Raw genomic sequence first — 25,492 nt, 5'->3', positions numbered from 1 at the left:
AGATAGAGTATTGCATTTGAGCCAAATCAGCTTGTTGGTGCTGTTTCTTAGTCTACAGCTTGTTTCTCTCTCCAGTTTGCTTCTTATCACCCTGTCAATTGCATACCTCCTAAGAGACCCAAGCAGATGACACTGTAACCTACAGCAGACCTTAGGGACCAGCTGCCTTAGCTGGGACTCTGACACTTTTCCTTCCATTAACCCTGACTGAATACTCAAGACGGAACGTTTTGGTTTACAATTCCCCAAACACCTCTTGAGTTCAGCTTGCCTCAAAGTACAACCATACATCAGAATTACATTTCTTCCAGTTTCAGTGCCCTATGTTCTGGTGAGTTCTAGGGGATTTCTGTTTCAATAACCAGACCTTATTCTTCAAAGCCACCATTTAAAATATTCAGAAAGTTCTGTTTGTTTTTTAACTCAGTGAAAGAGATTAGACAGAAATGGTTTTCCACTTTAGCAGAAGCTAGTCTGGAAACTGAATTGTAAATAGTACAACTGGTGAGTACAGAACTTTTGTAAGCTAGTCTGGAAACTGAATTTTAAATAGTACAATTGGTGAGTACAGAACTTTTGTTTAAGGGAAAGCTAATTCACCCATGTCATTCAACATGTATAGCTGATATGGGCCACTGACATACATTTTATATTTTGCAAATGGTTCAGGGGAGGAGATTATTTAGAAGTTTGATCAACATGTTCTTTCCTCCTCAAAATAAAAAACTCATAATACTGAAAAGTAACAAGAGAAAGATTTTAGAATGAGCAGGTATACACAAGGTTAAACTAGCCATTGGCCAATATTTTTAAAGAAGTAATGGACATGGTGGGACAATAATGATCAATCACAAAACTCATTAAATATACACAAAATATAATATATATCACATAACACATACTATCTGATGCAATCCTCACATTCTGACTACTGTGCACACTTGGACCATTTATTTCCATGAAGAATTAGATTCCATGAAGTTTTCATCATTGACATTTTAAGTTACATATAAGCTCTAGTTTCTGAAATGCTCAACATATGAAAAGGTTTATGCCACATCTAATGATATCCACTTACATCCAAAAATAAAGTTTTCTGGCTTAAATTATAAAAATGCTTTTATTTCTTGGCAGAAGAGAAACAAACAGAAAAACATATATGGTATTTCTAATTATAATGTACTTTTTCCATGTACTAACCATTTCATAACATTCTTCAATGAGACTAATTATCGTTGAAATGGTTGGACATTTTAGAAGACTTGTGTTAGGTAATATGCAAAAAAAAACCCTCAGTAAGTATTTCTTCTGAATCATTTAATCATTTATTCTGTGCATATATACCTAGCAACCGTTTTATTCCATTCCTATGGAACTGCTAAGAATGCCAAGGTAAGACATCCTCTCTTTGGAGCCAATGATTGTAAAGGAGAGACAGGCATACAAACAAATAATTAGATGTTGTTACCTGAATAAAAATATTGGGACAGACAAACTAACATAAGATTACAAAATAAAAAAACAAATGGTTCTGCTTTGTGGGGAGTCTGAGAAGGTTGATGGAAGAGGTGACATTTGGACACTAAATAGGAGCATTTCAGGGGCATGATGTAGGGGAGGACATGGAGAGGCAGGTGCAATGTGGGGAGACAGGGGGATCACAGTAGATTTAATGATCCACAAGGTGCCTAATTATGAGTGAAAGGGGAAGTAGAAGGGAAGGAGTGAAGGGATAAAGCTAATGCCATTTCTACTTTTACATACCAGTCAGTACCTATTGCATATCTGCAGGTCTTCAGGGAAAACAACCAGTCTTAAAAATTAAAATTAAACTGTTACTACTTATGGTACCCATGATTGCCACTGCCAAACTGGAAAAGATTTCCAGATTTTCCTTCTCCTTGTCTTCATTATAATTTTTCTTCTCCTGTCGTTCCCCTCTCCCAACAGAAGCCCCCACATCCCTTCCACAGTGCTTGGTATGCAGATGGACGGCTGAATGTGATGAAAAATTATTCAAACAGCATACCACAAGCTAACTACTTCAAGCGTATCTATTGACTGAAGAGATTTGCATTATGAACTAAGTCATTGCAACAAGACAATGGTAAATAGCAGCCAAAACAAAGAAATAGATCATTTAAATAAAGGAAAAGAGCTAACACCAACGTGTATCCATTTCTCCTCAGTTGAAATTTACCCTAGAGGAACTAATATGAAAATATTACTTTCATCGTTTAAAAGAAATTCAGTGGAATGAAATGCTAATTTTGTATCTCCAATAGTGAATTGGATGAATGAGAAATGCATTCAACTGCAATATATCCAGTTTTTGCTGTATACATATTGTAAAGTTCTACAGATATAAAAATTAACGCTGGGCGCGGTGGCTCATGCCTGTAATCTCAGCACTTTCGGAGGTCAAGACAGGTGAATCATGAGGTCAAGAATTCGAGACCAGTCTGGCCAACATGGTGAAACCCCATCTCTACTAAGAATACAAAAATTAGCTAGGCATGGTGGCACGTGCCTGTAATCCCAGCTACTCAGGAGGTTGAGGCAGGAGAATCGCTTGAACCTGGGAGGCGGAGGTTGCAGCGAGCTGAAATGGCACCACTGCACTCCAGCCTGGGCGACAGAGCAAGACTCCGTCTGGAAAAAAAAAAAATTAACAAGGCATAGTCATTGCACTCAAGGATGTAACAGTTGATTAAGGGAGAAGGACACAAACAAGTAGCTGCAATGCAAAGTGGTAACATGTACAAAGGATGGCTACACAAAATATCACGGGAGAATGGAAGAGAAAGAAATGGTCCTACCATGTTCAGTTGATATTTGGGGGATAGTTAACGATAAAAACTTAAAAGGTGATATTCAAGCCAGAAGATTAGTAAATAGAAATGTTGATGGGGACACTGCAGATGACCTGGGAGACAGAGTGGCCTCTCAGAAAGAGAAAATAATGTAGAAAGTCTCAAGAACAGGAAATAATATGATCATAGCAATTATTCTATACAGAGAAGGAAAAGAGGTATCAGTGGGGTCTAATGGAAAGAGGTTGGGTTATAGTAGACCAGTAATCAGAGTTTAAGCTGAAAAAATTGAATGGAACCAGTTTATAAAGAGCCTGCTTGCCACTCTGTGAAAACTGCATTGTATTAGGTAGCTAAGGAGAATGCTTTAAATTATCAGACGTGCTTTTGAAGAAGAGAAAAGTCAGGGCAGACTGAGATGAAGGGATTTTAGTTAGGAAACACCTAGGAAGATCCTATTTAGTAATTCAGGGTGCGAGATGATGTAACCCAAATCAGGATTTATACTGACTGGGGTAATTTTTTTATCATTTAATCAGAAGATAAGAACTATAGAACATTTAATAATGATATGGTGCTAAGCCTTTCTCCTAGCTTAAAGCACTTTTTAAACATAGAAACAGTAAGAAACTCTATAAGAACAGAGATCTTGCTTTCAGGAATTGCAGGAATTCCACTATACCCTTAAGACCTTGAATATTGCCTGGCAAATCACAGGTGTTTAATAGTATCTGGTAAATAAGTCAAGGGAGTGACGGACAGATGGATGGATGGATGGATGGATGGATGGATGGATGGATGGATGGATGGATAGATGGATGAAATTTTATTTGGCTTCTGACTTACATCAGGTTTGCTAGGAACTAGACTTTAAGGTGGAGATTCAAGTGCAGGAGGTGTATTAGAAAGCAGTTAGAGGAACAAGGACTGGACAGAGGGAGAAGATAACCCATAGAGAAGCCCCAGCCAACTCTAGGGGGATCTCCGCATGGCTCTCTAGAGCTATACTGTTTCTTTTGTACCCTAATCAACTAGTCATTGGATAAGGGCCACCCACTTGGTTAAAGGAAATTCCTAGAGAGAGGCTCAGCTCTGAGCTGTTAGCAGCCAACCCTCCCAGAAGCTGGAGAAATACATGCCTCATGTTTAACGGGAAAGTGCATTTCATGGTTCCTGGCACATTGCAAGCATTCACTAAATGATTCAATCTTGGTGTTATTAAGCTCTTGAATTAGAAGAGGGATTCCCTATTTTCTCCAAATTAGTCTCCAATAAGTTATTTCTGGAAAGTAAACTTTCCAAGTTTCAGTTATCTGAAGTTCAAAGTTTTGAGGGGCCAGGAACTCAGACTTTCCTCTATACAGTCAAATGCAGAATATCTTCTAAAGAGTGAACATAAAATAAGTAGAAATTAATGGTAACAGAGAAAGGGTTAATTCCCTGGATAAACACGGCCGTCCTCTTCACGCATGGCCGGGGAGCAAGAAGATGTATGTCCACAATCCCAGTCTGACTTTGGAGATAAAAAACACTGACCAGACCTGTGAGTTCAGAAAAGTTGCTTCATCTCTCAGAACCTAAGTTTCTTCACTGACGGTAAGACCTTCCTCGGAAGATTGACTTGAAGAGTTTATGACAGAGCATCCCGAAGATAAGAGCCAAGCAAACTGTAATGGGGCACTGAATATTTAAGGGTTTCAAATTCCAAATGACAGCTTCCTTTATTTGTTCTTTGTCTCTATTTAGTTTCCAAGAGACCTGGTCCCAGTTCTAGTACTCAACTACTCTTCCCACTGAGTTATATGGGATTATACCCCTAGTAGTTCACAACCAAACAAATAAAATATCATGAAATCTCTTTACCTTGTAATAAAGAGGAAGGGTTTTTCAATTCAACAAAAAAAGATATAAATATTGTATACATTTATTACCTAGAGTGAAATCATGTGCCATTTTATTGGTGTTGCCATGTTAACTTTCTTGGATCCTAACTTTGTGTACTGTCACAAAGTCATGTTGATATTAGTGCAGCGCCTAAGGGCAGAAGTTACAGCATCAGACAACCAACATTCAAAACCTAGCTCTGCCACATTGCTAGCTATGCAATGAATTAGTTAAGACCCTTAAGCCTCAGTTACTTTTTTTGCAAAATATGTATGAATCATAGAATCTAATTCATAAGATTATGTGATGAAGAAATAAGATAATGCATGTAAAGTCCTTAGTGCAGTGCCTAGTGTTGAATAACTCTTCTTAATAATAGCAGCCATCATTTTTTGACCACTGTATGAGTCTGTTAAGGCTGCCATACAGAATACCATGAACTGGGTGGCTTAAACAACAGAAATTCCCTGTCTCACAGTTCTGAAGGCTACGAGTCCAAGATCCAGGTGTCAGTAGGTTTGCATTCTCCTGAAGCCTCTCTCCTTGGCTTGCAGATGGCTGCCTTCTCACTGTGTCCTCACATGGACTTTCCTCCTTTTGTGCACATCCATACTAGAAGCAGGACCCACCCTACCTGCCTCGTTTTAACTTAATTGCCTCTGTAAAGGTGATATTTCTTTTTTTTTTCCCCATAACCAAAACTTTATTGAAAGCCTGACATCAAAATGGGAGATCACTGTTGTATACCTTACAAAACCAAATGTAATTACATTATCTTGGTAGATTAATTCAAATTATGGAACTTATGATAAGGCTTTCTGAAAGATAACACGAATTCAGGAAGCTGTGTGGATCATTAGTGTTGCTTTCCTCTAAATGAATACCCTTCTGTGAGGCTGGCCTTTCCTCCTGTAGGCTGGCACAACACTGTTAAACAACCTACACAAAGAACCACTCTCTGAGCATGGCTGAAAACCGTGGTAATCTTGTAGCAACCTGGACATTTTACATGCATATAGTAAGAATGTGGACTTTGCACTAGCCGTTTCTTTTTATGTTTTTTCTTTTCCTCTTCCAAGGACGGAGGTAGTAAATCTCTAGCCAAAGTCATCCTCTAGCAAGTCTAGCCCTTCTAGACCTCTCAGCCAACACCGCTAGCGAGCTGCACACGATCTGCGCTCGGCATCCGATATTTCCAACTATGGTTACATTCTGAGATACTATGGGTTGGGACTTCAACATACGGATTTTGTAGGGGACACAGTTCAACCCATAACAACCACTCACCATTTGTTTTCTATTATGTGTCAAGTGTAATGCCAGAACCACTTTCTTCTGGATGTGCCCCAAGTGTGTTCTTGGCATTACCTCATAAACTGTTTTACCCTTTAACTCAACTCCTGCTCAACAAGCAGCTTGCCTTGTGTTATTTTTCAACATAGAAATAGAATTTTTTCTAATAATCTTATGTACAAAATGTATAACATTGTAAAATGCTCAGACAATATAAACATCTGTAAAGATAAAAAGAAGCCTATGTAAAGCCCCACTACAAAGAAACAACTGCAGTTTTGATCTTTGTAGATGGCCAGATATTTTTTCTTTTTCTTTTCTCATATAAACAACTTATTGTTTCTCAAAGGTGGAATTATACTCTGCTTCTGCCCATATTTTACATTTAAAATACTTTAGACACAATTTATGTCAAAAAGTATTAATCTACCTCACAAATTTAATACTAAATAATATTTTATAGTAACTCTGTTTTCCAACGTTAACTTGTTGACAACTTTTTTGCTATTACAAAAAAAGCAGTTCAATGAACATCCCTGTTGAAGCATCTTTGCCCTGATCATTTCTTTCATATACTTTTCAAAATAAAAGCATTAAAAAAAAACTTGGATTGGTTGATACGTATTTCAAGATTGCCCTCCAGAAAGATGTTCCAATTATGCTCCTTTTAAGTGCTAACTGGTTAATATAATTGCCAGGAAACATGCTGATTTTGCATCAACCCTCTTCTACCCCCTGCCTCACCCAAGCCATAACTATCCCTTGAGAAGCCATATCATACTAATTGAACCAATATAACATGGCCCTTTCCCCTCAGAGTGACAAGGCTAAAACAGATTATACAATTTGCAAGTAACACATGGAAACATATATCCAAGTGCTAAATTGCATGTAGTACAGATGCTAAGCACCCTGGGAGGCTCGGCTTATTTCCTTCTTTTTTTAGTCCCTACACAGGGTTGAAATGAAACACATCCACGTGCAGTAATGTGTCTAATGTGTTTTTCTAAAAGAATACTTAATCTTCTGGTTCGACTTTAGAGAAACTAAAGCAAAAACAGCCTCACAACCCACTTCTCTACCTTCACCTGCTACCATTCTTACTCACTAAACTCCAGCCATGCTAATTTTCTTTATGTTTCTCCAGCACCAAGCTCATGCCTGATCAAGAGCCCTTCTACTTGTTGCTCCCTCTGCTTCAAATGCTCTTCCCCAATGTCATCCCCAATGGCTTCCTCTCCCTATTCAGGTCTCAGTGTCATTCATCTCACTCATGACATCCTCAGAAAGGCCTTCACTGACAACCCAATTAATAGCACCTTCACCCTACCCCTTTAACCTACTACTGCATTGCTCTTTCTTTTCTTCTTAGTATATACCATAGGTAAGAATTGTCTCATTTATTTTGTGCTTATTTCATATTGGCCTATACACACTAGAACATAAGCTCTATGGGGACAGTAACTTGGCTGATTCATCCATCACTATATAGAATACAATACTCCTATCTGGCATGAACCATATTTCATAGACTTAAAATAAATTTTTTCACATTTAAACATCAAGGTATATGTCTTATGCTTAGTATCATTTAGATAGCAATCAATGCATAATTGACATTGCCTACACATGCACAAACTTGGTCATCATTACCGACATTGTCATCTCTTCAATGGAGTCTGTATAGTGTTGAAACTACATGTGTAGAGTTTAATTGCCATATAAAATACCCTTGAAATTGATTACATAAAATATCTTTGATTTCGATGATTGAGCATTGAATTTAAATGTTGGACACCTAGAAAGTAATAGACACATAATACCAGAAACAGAACGTAAGTTTAACATTAGTCAGGCTAATACTTGTAGGAAGAGGAACGATCATATCTCCAATATTGCCTTGTAAAACAAAAAGAAGTGCACGATGGAGCATATGAAATGAAGACATATCCAAGTAGATTATGCTGTGTTACATTTTGTTACATTTTGCACATATCTTTCCATGTATCTTGCTAAGATACATGGAAAAGCTTTGTCCATTATGTGCCAAGCAAAAGATTTTAAAAATCCTAAACATTTAAGTACCTGATAATAGAGGTTAACAATATATGAAGCAAAAAAAAGAGACAGGACTGCAAGTAGAAGTAGACAACCACAATTATAGCCAGCTATAATTGATAGAAAAAGTAGACAGAATATCATTAAGGATGGAAGACTTGAAAATTATAAACAAATGTCTTGACCTAATTGACATTTTTAGGACGCTCCTCCCAACAACAGCAAAATACACGTTTTTTTCAAGTGCATATGAAACATTTACAAAGACAGATTATACTCTGGGTCATAACATAAGTCTCAATAAATGTGAAAGAATTCAGGTCAGATAAAGTATGTTCTCTGAACACAATGAAATTAAAATAAAATCAACAACAGAAATATCTCTGGAAAAATCTAAAAATATGTAGAAATAAAATAACATCTTCATAAATAACCCATGTCAAAGAAGAAACTAATAAAAACTATAAATTGTTTTAATTCAATGAAAATAAAAACACAACATATCAAACTTTGAGGAATGCTTCTAAAGCAGTAATTGGGACAAAATTTATAGCACTGAAGACCTATTTCAAAAATAAAGAGCAGGAGGAGTAGAAGAAGGAAGCCTCAGATGAATTATCTTAGCCTCTATTTTGAAAAATTAGAACTGCAAATTAAACTGAAACATAGAAGAATAAACAATGAAGATGAAAGTGGAAGTAAATGAAATACAAACAGAAAAATAAGAGAAAAACAATGAGACCAAAATCTGGTTCTTTATATTTTCCAAAAATATTGATAAACCTCTAGCCAGACATTTTACACACACACACACACACACACACACACACACACACGCACACGTGCAAGAAAGAGAGCGAGACAGAGAACAAATTATTAATATTACCAGTCTCAGGAGTGAGAGAAGTGAAATCACTACAGATTCTATAGATAAGGGAATATTATAAACAACTTTATGCTAATAAATGCAATAACTTAGATGAAATGGACAAATTCTTTGAAAGACACAAACTACCAAAGCTCACTCAAGAAGAAATCGACAACCTATATAGACCCATATCAATTAAATTGTTTTTAGAGTTAAAAGCTTTTCCAAAAACAAAATTCCAAGCCCAGATAACTTCACTGTTGAAGTCTGCCAAACATTTAACAAATAAATAGTATTCTACACAAACTCTTGGAGAAATGTGAAACCTGAAGAAATAGTTTACAACCCATTCATGACACAAGAATTATTCTGGTACAAAAAATCAAAGATGTTGTAAGAAAAGAAAACTACAGATGAATAACTCTTACGATCACGGATATAAAAATTCTAAGAAAATTTTTAGCAAAATGATTTCAACATTTTACAATAATGATAATACATCATGATCAACTTGAGTGTATCTCAGGAATGCACAGCTGGTTCAGCACTCAAACATTAATGTAATTCACCTTCATGTTCTAACATTGAAAACAAACTATATTATCATCTCAGTAGATACAGAAAGTACATTTGACAAAATCCAACATTATTCCTGATAAAAACTTAGCCAAATACAGGTAGAAGAAAACTTCCTCAACTCAATAAAAGGCAGCTACATAAAACAAACAGCTAACATCAAAAGTATTGATAAAAGACAGAATGTTTTCCCTGAGAACAGAAACAAAGCAAGGATGTCAATTCTGACCAGTTACATTCAACATTATACTGGAGATTCTGGCAAGGGCAATAAGGTAAGAAAAATAACTAAAGGGCATTCAGTTTGGAAAAAAAAGGAGTAAAGATGTCAGTTTTCACAGATGACATGATTGTCTATGTAAAAAACACAAAACACAATGGAATGTACAATAAAGCAACTAGAACTAATACATGAATTTAGAAAAGCTGCAGGATACAAAATTAACACACAAAAATAAATTATATTTCAACTTTCCAGAAAAAGAAAAATTAGAAGTTGAAATTTTTTAATATGTCATTTACAATAGCACCAAAAGTATGAAATTACTAGGAATAAATAGGACAAAATAAATGCAAGACATGAACACATAAAACTAAAAGATAATGTTAACAGAAACTGAGAAAATCCTAAATAAATGAAAAGATGCACCATGCTTATGAATCAGAAGACGTAATATTGTAAAACTGTCCATTTTTCCCAAACTGATCTATAAATTCAATCAAATCACGATCAAAATCCAAGCAGGCTTTTTTTGTAGAAATTATCAAACTGATTCTAACAACTCATATGGAAAGGCAGAGTACCTAGAATACCGAAATGAACTTGAAAAAGAAGACCAAAATTGAAGGATGAGTACTACCTGATTTAAAGACTCACTAAAAGCTTCGGTAATCAAGAATGTAAGACATTGCTATAAAGATAAACAAGAAGATCACTGTAATAGAATATAGAGAGTCTAGAAAGAGGCCCAAACATATATGGACACGTGATTTTCAATAAAGACACAAAGACAATTCAGTGGAGCAAGGAAAATGTTTTAAACAAATGCTGCTGCAACGATGCAAAACAGAACTTTGATCCACAGCTCACACCACATATGTTAACTCAAAATGGGTCACAGACCTAAATGTAAAAACTAAAAAAACTTTCAGAAGAAAACCACAGCAGAAAGCCTTTTTGACTTCGGTTAGGCAAATACTTCTTAGATATGTCACCAAAATCATGATTTACAAAAGAACAAATTGATAAATTGGACCTCATCAAAATTTAAAATTTCTCCTTGACAGACATCCTTAAGACACTGAAAAGACAAGCAACAGACGTGTAGAAAACGTTTGTAAAGCATATATTTGAAAAAGGACTTGTTTTCAGAATATGTAAAGAACCCTCAAAATTCAGCAATAAGAAATGAAAAAACTCAGTTTTTAAAAAGGTGGAGGACAGAAGATTTAAACAGATACTTAAACAAAAAAAAAATATGAGTGACAAGAAAGCATATGAAACAATATTCAGTATTAGTCACTAGGAAAATGCAAATTAAACCACAACCATATACCACCATGCACCCATTAAGGCAGCTAAAAAAAAAAAAGTAAGTAAGCATATGAAGTATTGGCAAGAATATGGCAGAACTACAACTCCTGTATCCTGCTAATGAGAACAGAAAATGGTAGAACTGCTCTGGAAACTGTCTGGAAGCTTCTGTAAAAGTTGAAGATGTGGCCGGGCGTGGTGGCTCATGCCTGTAACCCCAGCACTTTGGGAGGCCGAGGCTGGTGGATTACAATGTCAGGAGTTCAAGACCACCCTGACCAACATGGTGAAACCCTCTCTCTACTAAAAATACAAAAATTAGCCTGGCGTGGTAGCACACGCCTGTAATCCCAGCTACTTAGGAGGCTGAGGCAGGAAAATCACTTGAACCCGGGAGGCGCAGGTTGCAGTGAGCCGAGATCGGGCCATTGCACTCCAGCCTGGGTGACAGAGCAAGACTCTATCTCAAAGAAAAAAAAAAAAGTTAAAGATGTACATACCACAAAGTATTGTACATAAATATTTATAAGAAATATATTTGTAACAGCCAAATACTGTAAACAGTCTAAAACTCCATCAACAAGTAAATGAATGAACAAATTATGGTATACCCTGTAATGGAATACTACTGAGCAATAAAAAGAAGAGAATTATTAGTATATACTACAACCATGGAAGGATTTCAAAATTACGCTGGGTGAAAGAAATCAGACAAAAAGTAGTACTTACTGTGTAATTCCATGTATGCCAAATTATAGAAAATGTAAATTAACCTATAGTGATAGAAAGTAGATCCGTGGTTGCCTAAGGACATAGTGGAGGTGAGGAGGAGGCTTGTGCAGCCTGAAAGGGAGGGATGACAAAGAAGCATGAGAAGACTTTTGGGGGTAATAGATATGCACCCTATCTTGATTGTGGTCATGATTTCATGGGTGCATCATACACCCAAACTTGTATGCTTTAGGCATGTGTAGTTTGTCATATGTCATCTCTCCTCAATAAGGCTATTATCAAAAAAACGCATGCATCCCTAATATGACAACTTTATCTATTTTTAAATTTTAGATTCAGGGGATATGTACATGTGCAGATTTATTGCATGGATATAGTGCATGATGCTGAGGTTTGGGCTTCTCATAATGCCATCGCCAAAATAGTAAATATAGTACCCTATAGGTAGTTTTTGCAACCCTTGGCTTCCTCCTCCCTCCTGCCTTTTGGAATCTACAGCGTTCATTGTTCTCATCTTTGTGTCCATGTGTACCCAACGTTTAGCTCCCATTTATAACTAAGAACATGTGGTATTTGGTTTTCTGCCTCTGCTTTCATTTGCTTAGGATAATGGCCTTCAGCTCCATCCATGTTACTGCAAAGGACATGATTTCTTTCTTTTTATGGCTGTGTAGTATTTCATGGTGTATATGTACCACATTTTCTTTATCCAGTTTACCAGTTCACTGTTGATGGACACCTGGGCTGATTCCATGTCTTTGCTAATGTGAATAGTGCTGCAATAAACATATGAGTGGAGGTATCTTTTTGGTAGAATGATTTGTTTTCCTCTGGGTATATACCCAGGAAGGGGACTGCTGGGTTGATGGGTAATTCTACCTTTAGTTTTTTGAGAAATCTCCAAGTTATTTTCCACAGGGGCAAAACTAATTTATATTCCCACCAACAATGTATGTGTTCTCTTTTATCCACAACCTCACCAACACATGTTATTTTCTGAAGTTTTAGTAATAGTCATTCTGAGAGGTGTCAGATAGAATCTCACTGTGGGTTTGATTTTCATCTCTCTGACAATTAGTGATACTAATCATTTTTGCATATATTTGTTAGCTGCTTGTATGTCTTCTTTTGAGAAATGTCTGGTCATACTAATATAACAATTTTTAAAAGAGAGTAAAGGACAGAAAAGAGAGTACAAGTTATGCCTTCTATATTACATATGAAAATGTTTTATAATGAGGAAAATATGGCAATTGAAACAACTTACCTGTAGAGATGCAAAGAATATATTATGCATCTCACTATCAATGTCCTATAATGTTAGTTTCTATATTTGAAATCAAAGATCAAGTATACAAAGTTAGCAAAAGACTTTCTAATTTCTGAATTTTTATATTAAAAAACTCAGAAAAGTTATAAAATTAAAATCATATTGAATAAAATATATTTATTTTATAAAAAGTGAAAAATATGAAATGATATATAAAGTTTCCCTTATATGTTTATCTGTGAACATTTTTCTGATATTTAAGAAAACACATGCTCACATAAAATTTTCATAAAGTATATAGATTTTAAAAGCATAATCATAATAATATATAATTCCATATGTCAAAGGCAACTGCTGTTTGTTTAAAAATAAAACTAGAAAGGCAGATATCAAAATATTTAGCACACACACTTGAAAACATAATTACCACACAGTTGTGTATTTTGATTTTTTTAAATAATGAATCAAAATATTTCCTCAATCACAACAAAAACTGCAATAAATTTGCTATTTAACTGATTTAGGGATGTTTTAGTAAGCTCTGGGTGTGTGGCTATTGTTCTTTGACTCTTTTCAAGCTTTTGCTTCTCTTAATAAATCATACTGATTGGAAAGATACAGGCATGATCTTAATTCCACATTCTGCATGTCCATCACCATTCAGTAGGACTACATAAAATTTCCAGTATTTTTCTCACTTTGAAGTCTTTTCGGGTTTAGTACAAATAGTTGTATTGTAGGTCAAGCATCTCAACAACATTTCTATAAAACACAAAATAGAACGTGTCCAAATGCTGTATTTTTCAGGGCTATTAAGTTCCTATATTATTAAGCTCAAACTTGAACTAGCCCTGCAGGGTGAACTGCAAGAAACACACTCATAAATTCTCTGAATTCAGCAGCATTCACTTGGACAGTTTGCATGCTTCATGAATGTTCCCAAGAGACTTGTTTTTACTTTGGATTCTTCCTTACAATATGCATACTCATTTATAAATTTTATGTATATACAACTCTACTCATATAATATACATGATAAATACATCAAGAGATTTTCAAAAATAAGGATGAAATAAGCCATATTTTTAAAACATTTTATGAATTGATAGAACAAGTATCCTTGTTACTATCACTAAAGATAATATCACTGTGATTTTAATCTAAGTCTGATTCTTAGTCCAGCTCACTTCAAGACTAGGTTTTAGTGGCCAACATAGCTAAACAAGCTATCTCTCAAAGCACAAAAATCTTTAAATGGGGTGTCGGGGGGAGGAGAGCCTGATTATCTTGCAAAATAAGTCTTGATACTCATTTATCAATTGCATAGGATTCACTTGGTGTTTTGGATGTATAATTTTTAAATATCTTGAAACAGGTGGTCATTTCATACAAGCTTTAATCAATATATCAAGGCAAAACAAGTAGAATGTGATATATTAATAACTGTGTCTTCAAAAAAATAACTGTGTCTTCAATCTACATATCAATTTATTTTTTTTCAGCCTACTTAGTGTTTGACTTTATTGGCTTGTTGTTTCTAACCTTGCTTGTGCTAAGAGTAGAAGTGTAGCTCTGTCACTTTCTCGTGTTTTTTTTTCTTGAATTATTGATATTACTTGAAATTCATTATTTCTTAGCAATAATCATTTTTAACAGTTTGATTGAGGTATAATTGATATACAATAGACTGCACACATTTAAAGTATACAATGTGATTAGTTTTGACATAAGTACACACCCAGGAAACCATAACCACAATCTCTATGTTATCTTGATGATACAGCATTACATTGTCTTAAATTAGGTCATGCAAGTCCTCCAACTTTACTTTTTTTTCAAAGCAGTCTGGGCTATTCCAGGTCCTTTACATTTCCACATGAATTTTAGAATCAATTTGTCTATTTATACACATACACACACACACACACACACATACACAGAAAGTCTGCTGGAACTTCTATTGAGAATGCATTGAATCTATAAATATATTTGTGTAAAATTTTTATCTTAATATTTTTTAGTCTTCTTTACCAAATTTCTGTCTATTATCCTATCAACTATTTGAGCAGTATTAGTATCTATGACTAAAATTGTGGATTTGTCTGTCTACACTTGCAGTACTATCCATTTCTTGTGCTATGCATGTTGAAGATCTATTATTAGGTGCATGAAGACTTAGAATTGTTGTCTTCTTGATAAACGGATCCATTTATCATTATGAAATGATCTTTTTCCCTAGTAAGAATCTTTTCTCTGAAAGCTGCTTTGTCTGATTATATATAATCACTCCTGATTTTTATGGTTAGTATAAGCAACATATATTTTTTCATTCTTTTACTATTAACCTATTCACTTCTTTATATTTAAAATGCATTTCTTTTTCTGTTTTTTTGTTTTTTGTTTTTTGTTTTTTTTTGGAGACAGAATCTCACTCTGTGCCCAGGCTGCAGTGGTGCAATCTCAGCTCACTGCAAATTCCGTCTCCCAGATTCCAGTGTTTCTCCTGCCTCAGCCTCCCAAGAAGCTGGGAGGTGCATGCCACCATGCCTGGCTAATATTTTTCGTATTTTTAGTAGAGATGGGGTTTCACCATGTTGGCCAAGCTGGTCTTGAACTCGTGACCTCAGGGGATCCACCCACCTCGGCCTCCCAAAATGCTAGGATTACAGGCATGAGCCACTGCACCCAGCCTAAGTGCATTTCTTGTAGACAGCATACACACTGTCTTGCTGCTTAATCAAAGAATCCCTGCTTGTCCGTAAAAAAGAACAAGATCACATCCTTTGCAGGTACATGGAATGGAGATGGAGGCCATTATCCTTAGCAAACTAATGCAGGAACAGAAAACCAAATACTGCATGTTCTCACTTATAAGTGAGAGCTAAATACTGAGAACTTATGAACACAAAGAAGGAAACAACAGACAGTGGGATCTACTTGAGGGCAGAGGGTGGGAAGAGACAGAGGAGCAGAAAAAATGACTATTTGGTAGTGAGCTTAATACCTGGGTAGTGAAATAATCTGTACAACAAACTCCTGTGACACAAGTTTATCTATGTAACAAACCAGCACATGTACCCCTGAACCTAAAAGTTTTTTTGAATCCTCGATTTTCACTTGAGACATTTAAAGTATTTACATTTCATGTAATTATTTATATGTTAAGCTTTCAGTATTACTATTTGTTTTCCTTTTTTTATATATATACTTTAAGTTTTAGGGTACATGTGCACAACGTGCAGGTTTCTAACATATGGATACATGTGCCATGTTGGTGTGCTGCACTCATTAACTCGTCATTTGCCATTAGGTATATCTCCTAATGCTATCCCTCCCTGCTCCCCCCACCCCACAACAGTCCCTGGTGTGTGATATTCCCCTTCCTGTGTCCATGGGTTCTCATTGTTCAATTCCCAGCAATGAGTGAGAACATGCAGTATTTGGTTTTTTGTCCTTGCAATAGTTTGCTGAGAATGATGGTTTCCAGCTTCATCCATGTCCCTACAAAGGACATGAACTCACCATTTTTTATGGCTGCATAGTATTCCACGGTGTATATGTGCCACATTTTCTTAATCCAGTCTATCATTGTTGGACATCTGGGTTGGTTCCAAGTCTTTGCTATTGTGAATAGTGCCGCAATAAACATACGTGTGCATGTGTCTTTATAGCAGCATGATTTATAGTCCTTTGGGTATATACCCAGTAATGGGATGGCTGGGTCAAATGGTATTTCTAGTTCTAGATCCCTGAGGAATCGCCACACCAACTTCCACAATGGTTGAACTAGTTTACAGTCCCACCAACAGTGTAAAAGTGTTCCTATTTCTCCACATCCTCTCCAGCACCTGTTGTTTCCTGACTTTCTAATGATTGCCATTCTAACTGGTGTGAGATGGTATCTCATTGTGGTTTTGATTTGCATTTCTCTGATGGCCAGTGATCATGAGCATTTTTTCATGTGTTTTTTGGCTGCATAAATGTCTTCTTTTGAGAAGTGTCTGTTCATATCCTTTGCCCACTTGTTGATGGGGTTGTTTGTTTTTTTCTTCTAAATTTGTTTGAGTTCATTGTAGATTCTGGATATTAGCCCTTTGTCAGATGAGTAGGTTGCGAAAATTTTCTCCCATTCTGTAGGTTGCCTGTTCACTCTGATGGTGGTTACTTTTGCTGTGCAGAAGCTCTTTAGTTTAATTAGATCCCATTTGTCAATTTTGGTTTTTGTTGCCATTGCTTTTGGTGTTTTAGACATGAAGTCCTTGCCCATGCCTATGTCCTGAATGGTAATGCCTAGGTTTTCTTCTAGGGTTTTTATGGTTTTAGGTCTAACATTTAAGTCTTTAATCCATCTTGAATTAATTTTTGTATAAGGTGTAAGGAAGGGATCCAGTTTCAGCTTTCTACATATGGCTAGCCAGTATTTCCAGCACCATTTATTAAATAGGGAATCCTTTCCCCATTTCTTCTTTTTGTCAGGTTGGTCAAAGATCAGATAGTTCTAGATATGTGGCATTATTTCTGAAGGCTCTGTTCTGTCCTATTGGTCTATATCTCTGTTTTGGTACCAGTACCATGATGTTTTGGTTACTGTAGCCTTGTAGTATAGTTTGAAGTCAGGTAGTGTGATGCCTCCAGCTTTGTTCTTTTGGCTTAGGATTGACTTGGCAATGTGGGCTCTTTTTTTGTTCCATATGAACTTTAAAGTAGTTATTTCCAATTCTGTGAAGAAAGTCATCGGTAGCTTGATGGGGATGGCGTTGATTCTATAAATTACCTTGGGCAGTAAGGCCATTTTCACGATATTGATTCTTCCTACCCATGAGCATGGAATGTTCCTCCATTTGTTTGTATCCTTTTTTATTTCATTGAGCAGTGGTTTGTAGTTCTCCTTGAAGAGGTCCTTCACATCCCTTGTAAGTTGGATTCCTAGGTATTTGATTCTCTTTGAAGCAATTGTGAATGGGAATTCACTCATGATTTCGCTCTCTGTTTGTTTGTTATTGTTGTATAAGAATGCTTGTGATTTTTGCACATTGATTTTGTATCCTGAGGCTTTGCTGAAGTTGCTTATCAGTTTAAGGAGATTTGGGGCTGAGGTGATGGGGTTTTCTAGATATACAGTCATGTCATCTGCAAACAAGGACAATTTGACTCCCTCTTTTCCTAATTGAATGCCCTTTATTCCCTTCTCCTACCTGACTGCCCTGGACAGAACTTCCAACACTATGTTGAATAGGAGTGGTGAGAGAGGGCATCCCTGTCTTGTGCAAGTTTTCAAAGGGAATGCTTCCAGTTCTTGTCCACTCAGTATGATACTGGCTGTGGGTATGTCATAGACAGCTCTCATTATTTTGAGATATATCCCATCAATACCTAATTTATTGAGAGTTTTTAGCATGAAGGGTTGTTGAATTTTGTCAAAGGCCTTTTCTGCATCTATTGAGATAATCATGTGGTTTTTGTCTTTAGTTCTGTTTATATGATGGATTATGTTTATTGATTTTCATATGTTGAACCAGCCTTGCATCCCAGGGATGAAGCCCACTTGATCATGGTGGATAAGCTTTTGGATCTGCTGCTGGATTCAGTTTGCTGGTATTTTATTGAGGATTTTTGCATCAATGTTCATGAAGGATATTGGTCTAAAATTCTCTTTTTTTGTTGTGTCTCTGCCAGGCTTTGGTGTCAGGATGATGCTGGCCTCATAAAATGAGTTAGGGAGGATTCCATCTTTTTCTATTGATTGGAATAGTTTCAGAAGGAATGGTATCAGCTCCTCCTTGTATCTCTGGTAGAATTCGGCTGTGAATCCATCTGGTCCTGGACTTTTTTCAGTTGGTAAGCTATTAATTATTGCCTCAATTTCAGAGCCTGTTATTGGTCTATTCAGAGATTCAACTTCTTCCTGGTTTAGTCTTGGGAGAGTGTATGTGTCGAGGAATTTATCCATTTCTTCTAGATTTTCTAGTTTATTTTCATAGAGGTGTTTATAGTATTCTCTGATGGTAGTTTGTATTTCTGTGGGATCGGTGGTGATACCCCTTTATCATTTTTTATTGTGTCTATTTGATTCTTCTCTCTTTTCTTCTTTATTAGTCTTGCTAGTGGTCTATCAATTTTGTTGATCTTTTCAAAAAACCAGCTCCTGGATTCATTGATTTTTTGAAGGGGTTTTTTGTGTCTCTATTTCCTTCAGTTCTGCTCTGATCTTAGTTATTTCTTGCCTTCGCTAGCTTTTGAATGTGTTTGCTCTTGCTTCTCTAGTTCTTTTAATTGTGATGTTAGGGTGTCAATTTTAGATCTTTCCTCCTTTCTCTTGTGGGCATTTGGTGCTATAAATTTCCCTCTACACACTGCTTTGAATTTGTCCTAGAGATTCTGGTATGTTGTGTCTTTGTTCTCGTTGGTTTCAAAGAACATCTTTATTTCTGCCTTCATTTCGTTATGTACCCAGTAGTCATTCAGGAGCAGGTTGTTCAGTTTCCATGTAGTTGAGTGGTTTTGGGTGAGTTTCTTAATCCTGAGTTCTAGTTTGATTGCACTGTGGTCTGACAGGCAGTTTGTTATAATTTCTATTCTTTTACATTTGCTGAGGAGTGCTTTACTTTCAACTATGTGGTCAATTTTGGAATAGGTGTGGTGTGGTGCTGAAAAGAATGTATATTCTGTTGATTTGGGGTGGAGAGTTCTGTAGATGTCTATTAGGTCTGCTTGGTGCAGAGCTGAGTTCAATTCCTGGGTATCCTTGTTAACTTTCTGTCTGGTGGATCTGTCTAATGTTGACAGTGGGGTGTTAAAGTCTCCCATTATTATTGTGTGGGAGTCTAAGTCTCTTTGTAGGTCACTAAGGCCTTGCTTTATGAATCCAGGTGCTCCTGTATTGGGTGCATATATATTTAGGATAGTTAGCTGTTCTTGTAGAATTGATCCCTTTACCATTACATAATGGCCTTGTCTCCTTTGATCTTTGTTGGTTTAAAGTCTGTTTTATCAGAGACTAGGATTGCAACCCCTGCCTTTTTTTGTTTTCCATTTGCTTGGTAGATCTTCCTCCATCCTTTTATTTTGAGCCTATGTGTGTCTCTGCATGTGAGATGGGTTTCCTGAATACAGCACACTGAGGGGTCTTGACTCTTTATCCAATTTGCCAGTCTGTGCCTTTTAATTGGAGCATTTAGTCCATTTACATTTAAGGTTAGTATTGTTATGTGTGAATTTGATCCTGTCATTATATGATGTTAGCTGGTTATTTTGCTCATTAGTTGATGCAGTTTCTTCCTAGCACTGATGGTCCTTACAATTTGGCATGTTTTTGCAGTGGCTGGTACTGGTTGTTCCTTTCCATGTTTAGTGCTTCCTTCAGGAGCTCTTTTAGGGCAGGCCTGATGGTGACAAAATCTCTCAGCATTTGCCTGTCTGTAAAGGATTTTATTTCTCCTTCACTTATGAAGCTTAGTTTGGCTGGATATGAAATTCTGGGTTGAAAATTCTTTTCTTTAAGAATGTTGAATATTGGCCCCCACTCTCTTCTGGCTTGTAGAGTTTCTGCCGAGAGATCAGCTGTTAGTCTGATGGGCTTCCCCTTGTGGGTAACCTGACCTTTCTCTCTGGCTGCCCTTAGCATTTTTTCCTTCATGTCAACTTTGGTGAATCTGACAATTATGTGTCTTGGAGTTGCTCTTCTTGAGGAGTATCTTTGTGGCGTTCTCTGTATTTCCTGAATTTGAATGTTGGCCTGCCTTGCTAGATTGGGGAAGTTCTCCTGGATGATATCCTGCAGTGTTTTCCAACTTGGTTCCATTCTCCCCGTCACTTTCAGTTATACCAATCAGACGTAGATTTGGTCTTTTCACATAGTCCCATATTTCTTGGAGGCTTTGTTCATTTCTTTTTATTCTTTTTGCTCTAAACTTCTCTTCATGCTTCATTTCATTCATTTCATCTCCCATCGCTGATACCCTTTCTTCCAGTTGATCGCATCGGTTACTGAGGCTTGTGCATTTGTCATGTAGTTCTCATGCCGTGGTTTTCAGCTCCATCAGGTCCTTTAAGGACTTCTTGCATTGATTATTCCAGTTATCCATTTGTCTGATTTTTTTTCAAAGTTTTTAACTTCTTTGCCATTGGTTCAAACTTCCTCCTGTAGCTCAGAGTAGTTTGATCTTCTGAAGCCTTCCTCTCTCAACTCGTCAAAGTCATTTTCCGTCCAGCTTTGTTCCGTTGCTGGTGAGGAGCTGTGTTCCTTTGGAGGAGGAGAGGCGCTCTGATTTTTAGAGATTCCGGTTTTTCTGCTCTGTTTTTTCCCCATCTTTGTGGTTTTATCTACCTTTGGTCTTTGATGATGGTGATGTACAGATGGGGTTTTGGTGTGAATGTCCTTTCTGTTAGTTTTGCTTCTAACAGTCAGGACCCTCAGCTGCAGGTCTGTTAGAGTTTACTGGAGGTCCACTCCAGACCCTGTTTGCCCGGGTATCAGCAGCAGTGGCTGCAGAACAGCGGATATTGGTGAACCGCAAATGCTGCTGCCTTATCATTCCTCTGGAAGTCTTGTCTCAGAGGAGTACCCGGCCATGTGAGGTGTCAGTCCACGCTTACTGGGGGATGCCTCCCAGTTAGGCTACTCAGGGGTCAGGGACCCCCTTGAGGAGGCAGTCTGCCTGTTCTCAGATCTCAAGCTGCATGCTGGGAGAACCACTACTCTCTTCAAAGCTGTCAGACAGGGACATTTAAGTCTGCAGAGGTTATTGCTGTCTTTTGTTTGTCCTGTGCCTTGCCCCCAGAGGTGGAGCCTACAGAGGCAGGCAGGCCTCCTTGAGTTGTGGTGGGCTCCACCCGGTTCGAGCTTCCCGGCCGCTTTGTTTACCTACTCAAGCCTCAGCAATGGCGGGCGCCCCTCCCCCAGGCTCACTGCTGCCTTGCAGTTTGATCTCAGACTGCTGTGCTAGCAATGAGCAAGGCTCCGTGGGCATAGGACCCTCCAAGCCATGTGTGGGATATAATCTCCTGGTGTGCCATTTGTGAAGCCTGTTGGAAAAGTGCAGTATTAGGGTGGGAGTGACCCGATTTCCCAGGTGCCGTCTGTCACCCCTTTCTTTGACTAGGAAAGGGAATTCCCTGATCCCTTGCACTTCCCGGGTGAGGCAATGCCTCACCCTTCTTCGGCTCATGCATGGTGTGCTGCACCCACTGTCCTGCACCCACTGTCCGGCACTCCTCTGTGAGATCAACCCAGTACCTCAGTTGGAAATGCAGAAATCACCGATCTTCTGCGTCGCTCTCACTGGGAGCTGTAGACTAGAGCTGTTCCTATTCGGCCATCTTGGCTCCACCCTGTTTTCCATTAGTTTTATCTTTCATGTTTCTTTTTTTCCTTTTCTTCTACCTTCTTTTGGATAAATTGAGTATTTTTATAAGTCCATTTTATCTCCTTTGTTGGTTTACTGCCCATAATTCTTTGTCTTTTTATTTTAGTAGTTTTAGTGGTTGCTTTAAGGTTTATAGTATTCATTTTTAATTCATTACATTCTACCCTAAAGTGACCCTATAGCACCTCCTATACAGCATAATATTTTTATAATATCATACTCTCAGTTATCTGCTTCCCCCTTGTGCTAGTGTTGTCATATCTTTTACATATTTTATAAACCCACACTATGTGGCTGTTTTTGTTTGAATGGTCAATGATCTTTTAAAGATATTTAAAAATGAAGTTTTAAATTCTATATTTATTTATGTAGTCACAATTTCCAGTACTCTTCCTTCTTTTGTCTAGGGCCATATTCCCATCCGGTATCATTTTTCTTTAGCCTGAAGGAATTCCTTTAACATTTCTGTAGTGAGAGTCTGTTAGTGATCAATTCTTTCCATTTTTGGATGTCTGAAAAAAGCCTACGTGCCTTCATTTTAAATATTCTTACTGAATATAAAATTCTAGGTTGACTTCTTTTCTTTCAGTATTTTAAAGATGTTGCTTCACCATTTCCTCACTTTCATTGTTTCAGATAAGAAATGTGCTTTCATTAGGGAAAACAGCTAATGGATGCTGGGCTCAATACCTAGGTGATGGGTTGACAGGTGCAGCAAACCACCATGGCACATGTTTACCTATGTAACAAACCTGCACATCCTGCACATGTACCCCAGAGCTTAAAATAAAAATTAAAAAAAAAAAAAGAAATGTGCTTTCACCCTCATCATTCCTCTGGTAATAAAGATTTTCTCTTTATTACTGGTGTTGAGTAATTTGAATAAAACATATCATGGTGTAGTATTCTTTTTTTTTTTTTTTTTTTTTTTTGAGACAGAGTCTCACTCTGTCACCCAGGCTGGAGTGCAGTGGCGTGATCTCGGCTCACTGCAAGCTCCACCTCCCGGGTTCATGCCATTCTCCTGCCTCAGCCTCCCGAGTAGCTGGGACTACAGGTACCCGCCACCAAGCCCAGCTAATTTTTTTGTATTTTTAGTACAGACGGGGTTTCACAGTGTTAGCCAGGATGGTCTGGATCTCCTGACCTCATGATCTGCCCCCCTCAGCCTTCCAAAGTGCTGGGATTACAGGCGTGAGCCACCATGCCCGGCCATAGTATTCTTAATAGTTCTTATGCTTGCTTGAAGTCCCTTTAGTGTAAGCTTATAATTTTCAACAAATTTGGGGAAAAAATTGTTCATTATTTGTTCTAACAACCTCCTCTTCTCCCTTCAGGGACTCCAGTCATACACGTATTCACATATTAGGCTACTTGAAGTTTTCCTATAGCTCACTGATGTCCTGTTCATTTTTCATTGTTTTATCTGTTTCATTTTTTATTTTTTTAGTTTCTACTGTTATGTCTTCATGTTTACTAATCTTTTCTTCTACAATGTCTAATATGCTGTTAATCCCTTCCAGTGTATTTTTCATCTCATTCATCAGTTTTCTCCCCAGATGTTCAACTGGGTCTGTTTTATGTCTTCTGTATGTCTAATTAACTTGAGGACATATATAATACAATTATAATAATTATTTTAATGTTCTTGTCTGATAATTCTGATATATATAATATCAGTTCTGAGTTGCTTTTTATTGATTGATTCTCTCCTCATTATAAATAGTATTTTTGTGATTCTTTGCCAGCCTCATAAGTATTTGTCGAATACCAGACATTGAGAGTTTACCTCGGGTGCTGGATATTTTTGTGTTCCCTACAAATATTCTTGAGCTTTGTTCTTGAATGCAGTTAGTTACTTGCAAAGGAGTTTGATCTTTTGGGATCTTGCCATTGATAATCATTAGATGGTACTGAAGCAATGCTCAGTCCAGGGATAACTATTACCCACCACTGATGCAAGAATCTTTTGTGCACTCTACTAAATACTTCATGGATCATGTGCTTTTCCAGTCTGGTAGTGGAAACAGACACTATTCCTGACCCTGTGTGATCAGCAAGTGCTATTACCTCTCTTCTTTTCAGGTAGTTCTTTCTCTAATATCACATAGTTTTCTCACATGCATACACTAATCAGTACTCAGCTGGATACTTGAGCAGAACCCTCTGCAGATCTTTGGAGTGCTATCTTTTTTGAGACAGAGTTTCACTCTGTTGCCCAGGCTGGAGTGCTCTGGCACAATCTCGGCTCACTGCAACCTCCAACTCCTGGGTTCAAGCAATTCTCACGCTTCAGCCTCTCAAGTAGCTGGGACCACAGGTATGTGCCACCACATACGGCTAGTATTTGTATTTTTAGTAGAGACGAGGGTTTTCCCATGTTGACCAGGTTGGTCTCAAACTCCTGACCTCAAGTGATCCGCCCACCTTGGCCTCCAAAAGTGCTGGGATTACAGGCGTGAGCCACTGCACCCAGCTCTGGAGTGCTTTCTTTGTGCAACTTTCTCTTCTCCGGTTTTGTGTTTTGTGATCTCTAGTGGCATTGGTTGTTCTATGAGGTGGGGCTCATCTCATTTGTTTACCACCTCTCAGGAATCACTCTCTTTTATTGCCTGAAGTTCAATATCTTCAAAGCCATTTTTCATATATTTGCCAGTTTTTTGGTTATTGCAGATGAAAGGGTAGGTAAATCTGGTCCTTGCCATTCTATCTTGACCAGATGCAGACGTCTTCTCCATCTCTCAAAAATGGTTGTCACAGTTAATGTTAGGTGTCAATTTCACTGAATTAAGAGATACCCAGATAGCTAGTAAAGCATTATTTCTAGATGTGTCTGTGAGGGGTTTCTGGAAGACACTGACATTTAAATCAGTGGACTGAGTAAGGAAGACCTGCCATCATCCAAGTGGGTGGGCACTATCCAACTGACAGAGTGCCCCAATGAAACAAAATGCACAAGAAAGGTAAATTTTACCTCTCTTCTGGAGCTGGGACATTTACCTTCTCCTGCCCTTGGACATAAGGACTACAGTTTCTCCAGACTTTGGACTCTGGGACTTGCACCAGTGGCCCCCCTGGTTCTCAGGACTTTGGACTCAG

General features: G+C 37.5%; 1 protein-coding gene across 1 annotated transcript; it reads right to left on the bottom strand.

Annotated features, from left to right (window-relative positions):
• Positions 1–5,102: 5,102 nt before the first annotated feature.
• LOC117976156 (small ribosomal subunit protein eS27-like) lies at positions 5,103–12,319 on the bottom strand. Its single transcript, XM_034939559.3, has one exon. The coding sequence runs from the start codon at positions 5,806–5,808 to the stop codon at positions 5,554–5,556; it is 255 nt and encodes an 84-aa protein (XP_034795450.1). The 5' UTR covers positions 5,809–12,319; the 3' UTR covers positions 5,103–5,553.
• Positions 12,320–25,492: the final 13,173 nt, after the last annotated feature.

The sequence above is a fragment of the Pan paniscus genome, chromosome 18 (genome assembly GCF_029289425.2).
Source record: "Pan paniscus chromosome 18, NHGRI_mPanPan1-v2.0_pri, whole genome shotgun sequence".
In the NCBI taxonomy this organism is placed as follows: domain Eukaryota; kingdom Metazoa; phylum Chordata; class Mammalia; order Primates; family Hominidae; genus Pan; species Pan paniscus.
This window is presented reverse-complemented; position numbering and strand designations above follow the sequence as displayed.

What these genes read in the sequence shown, in the direction of transcription:
- LOC117976156 (XM_034939559.3), bottom strand. Translation starts at nt 5,808, where the DNA reads ATGACTTTGGCTAGAGATTTACTACCTCCGTCCTTGGAAGAGGAAAAG.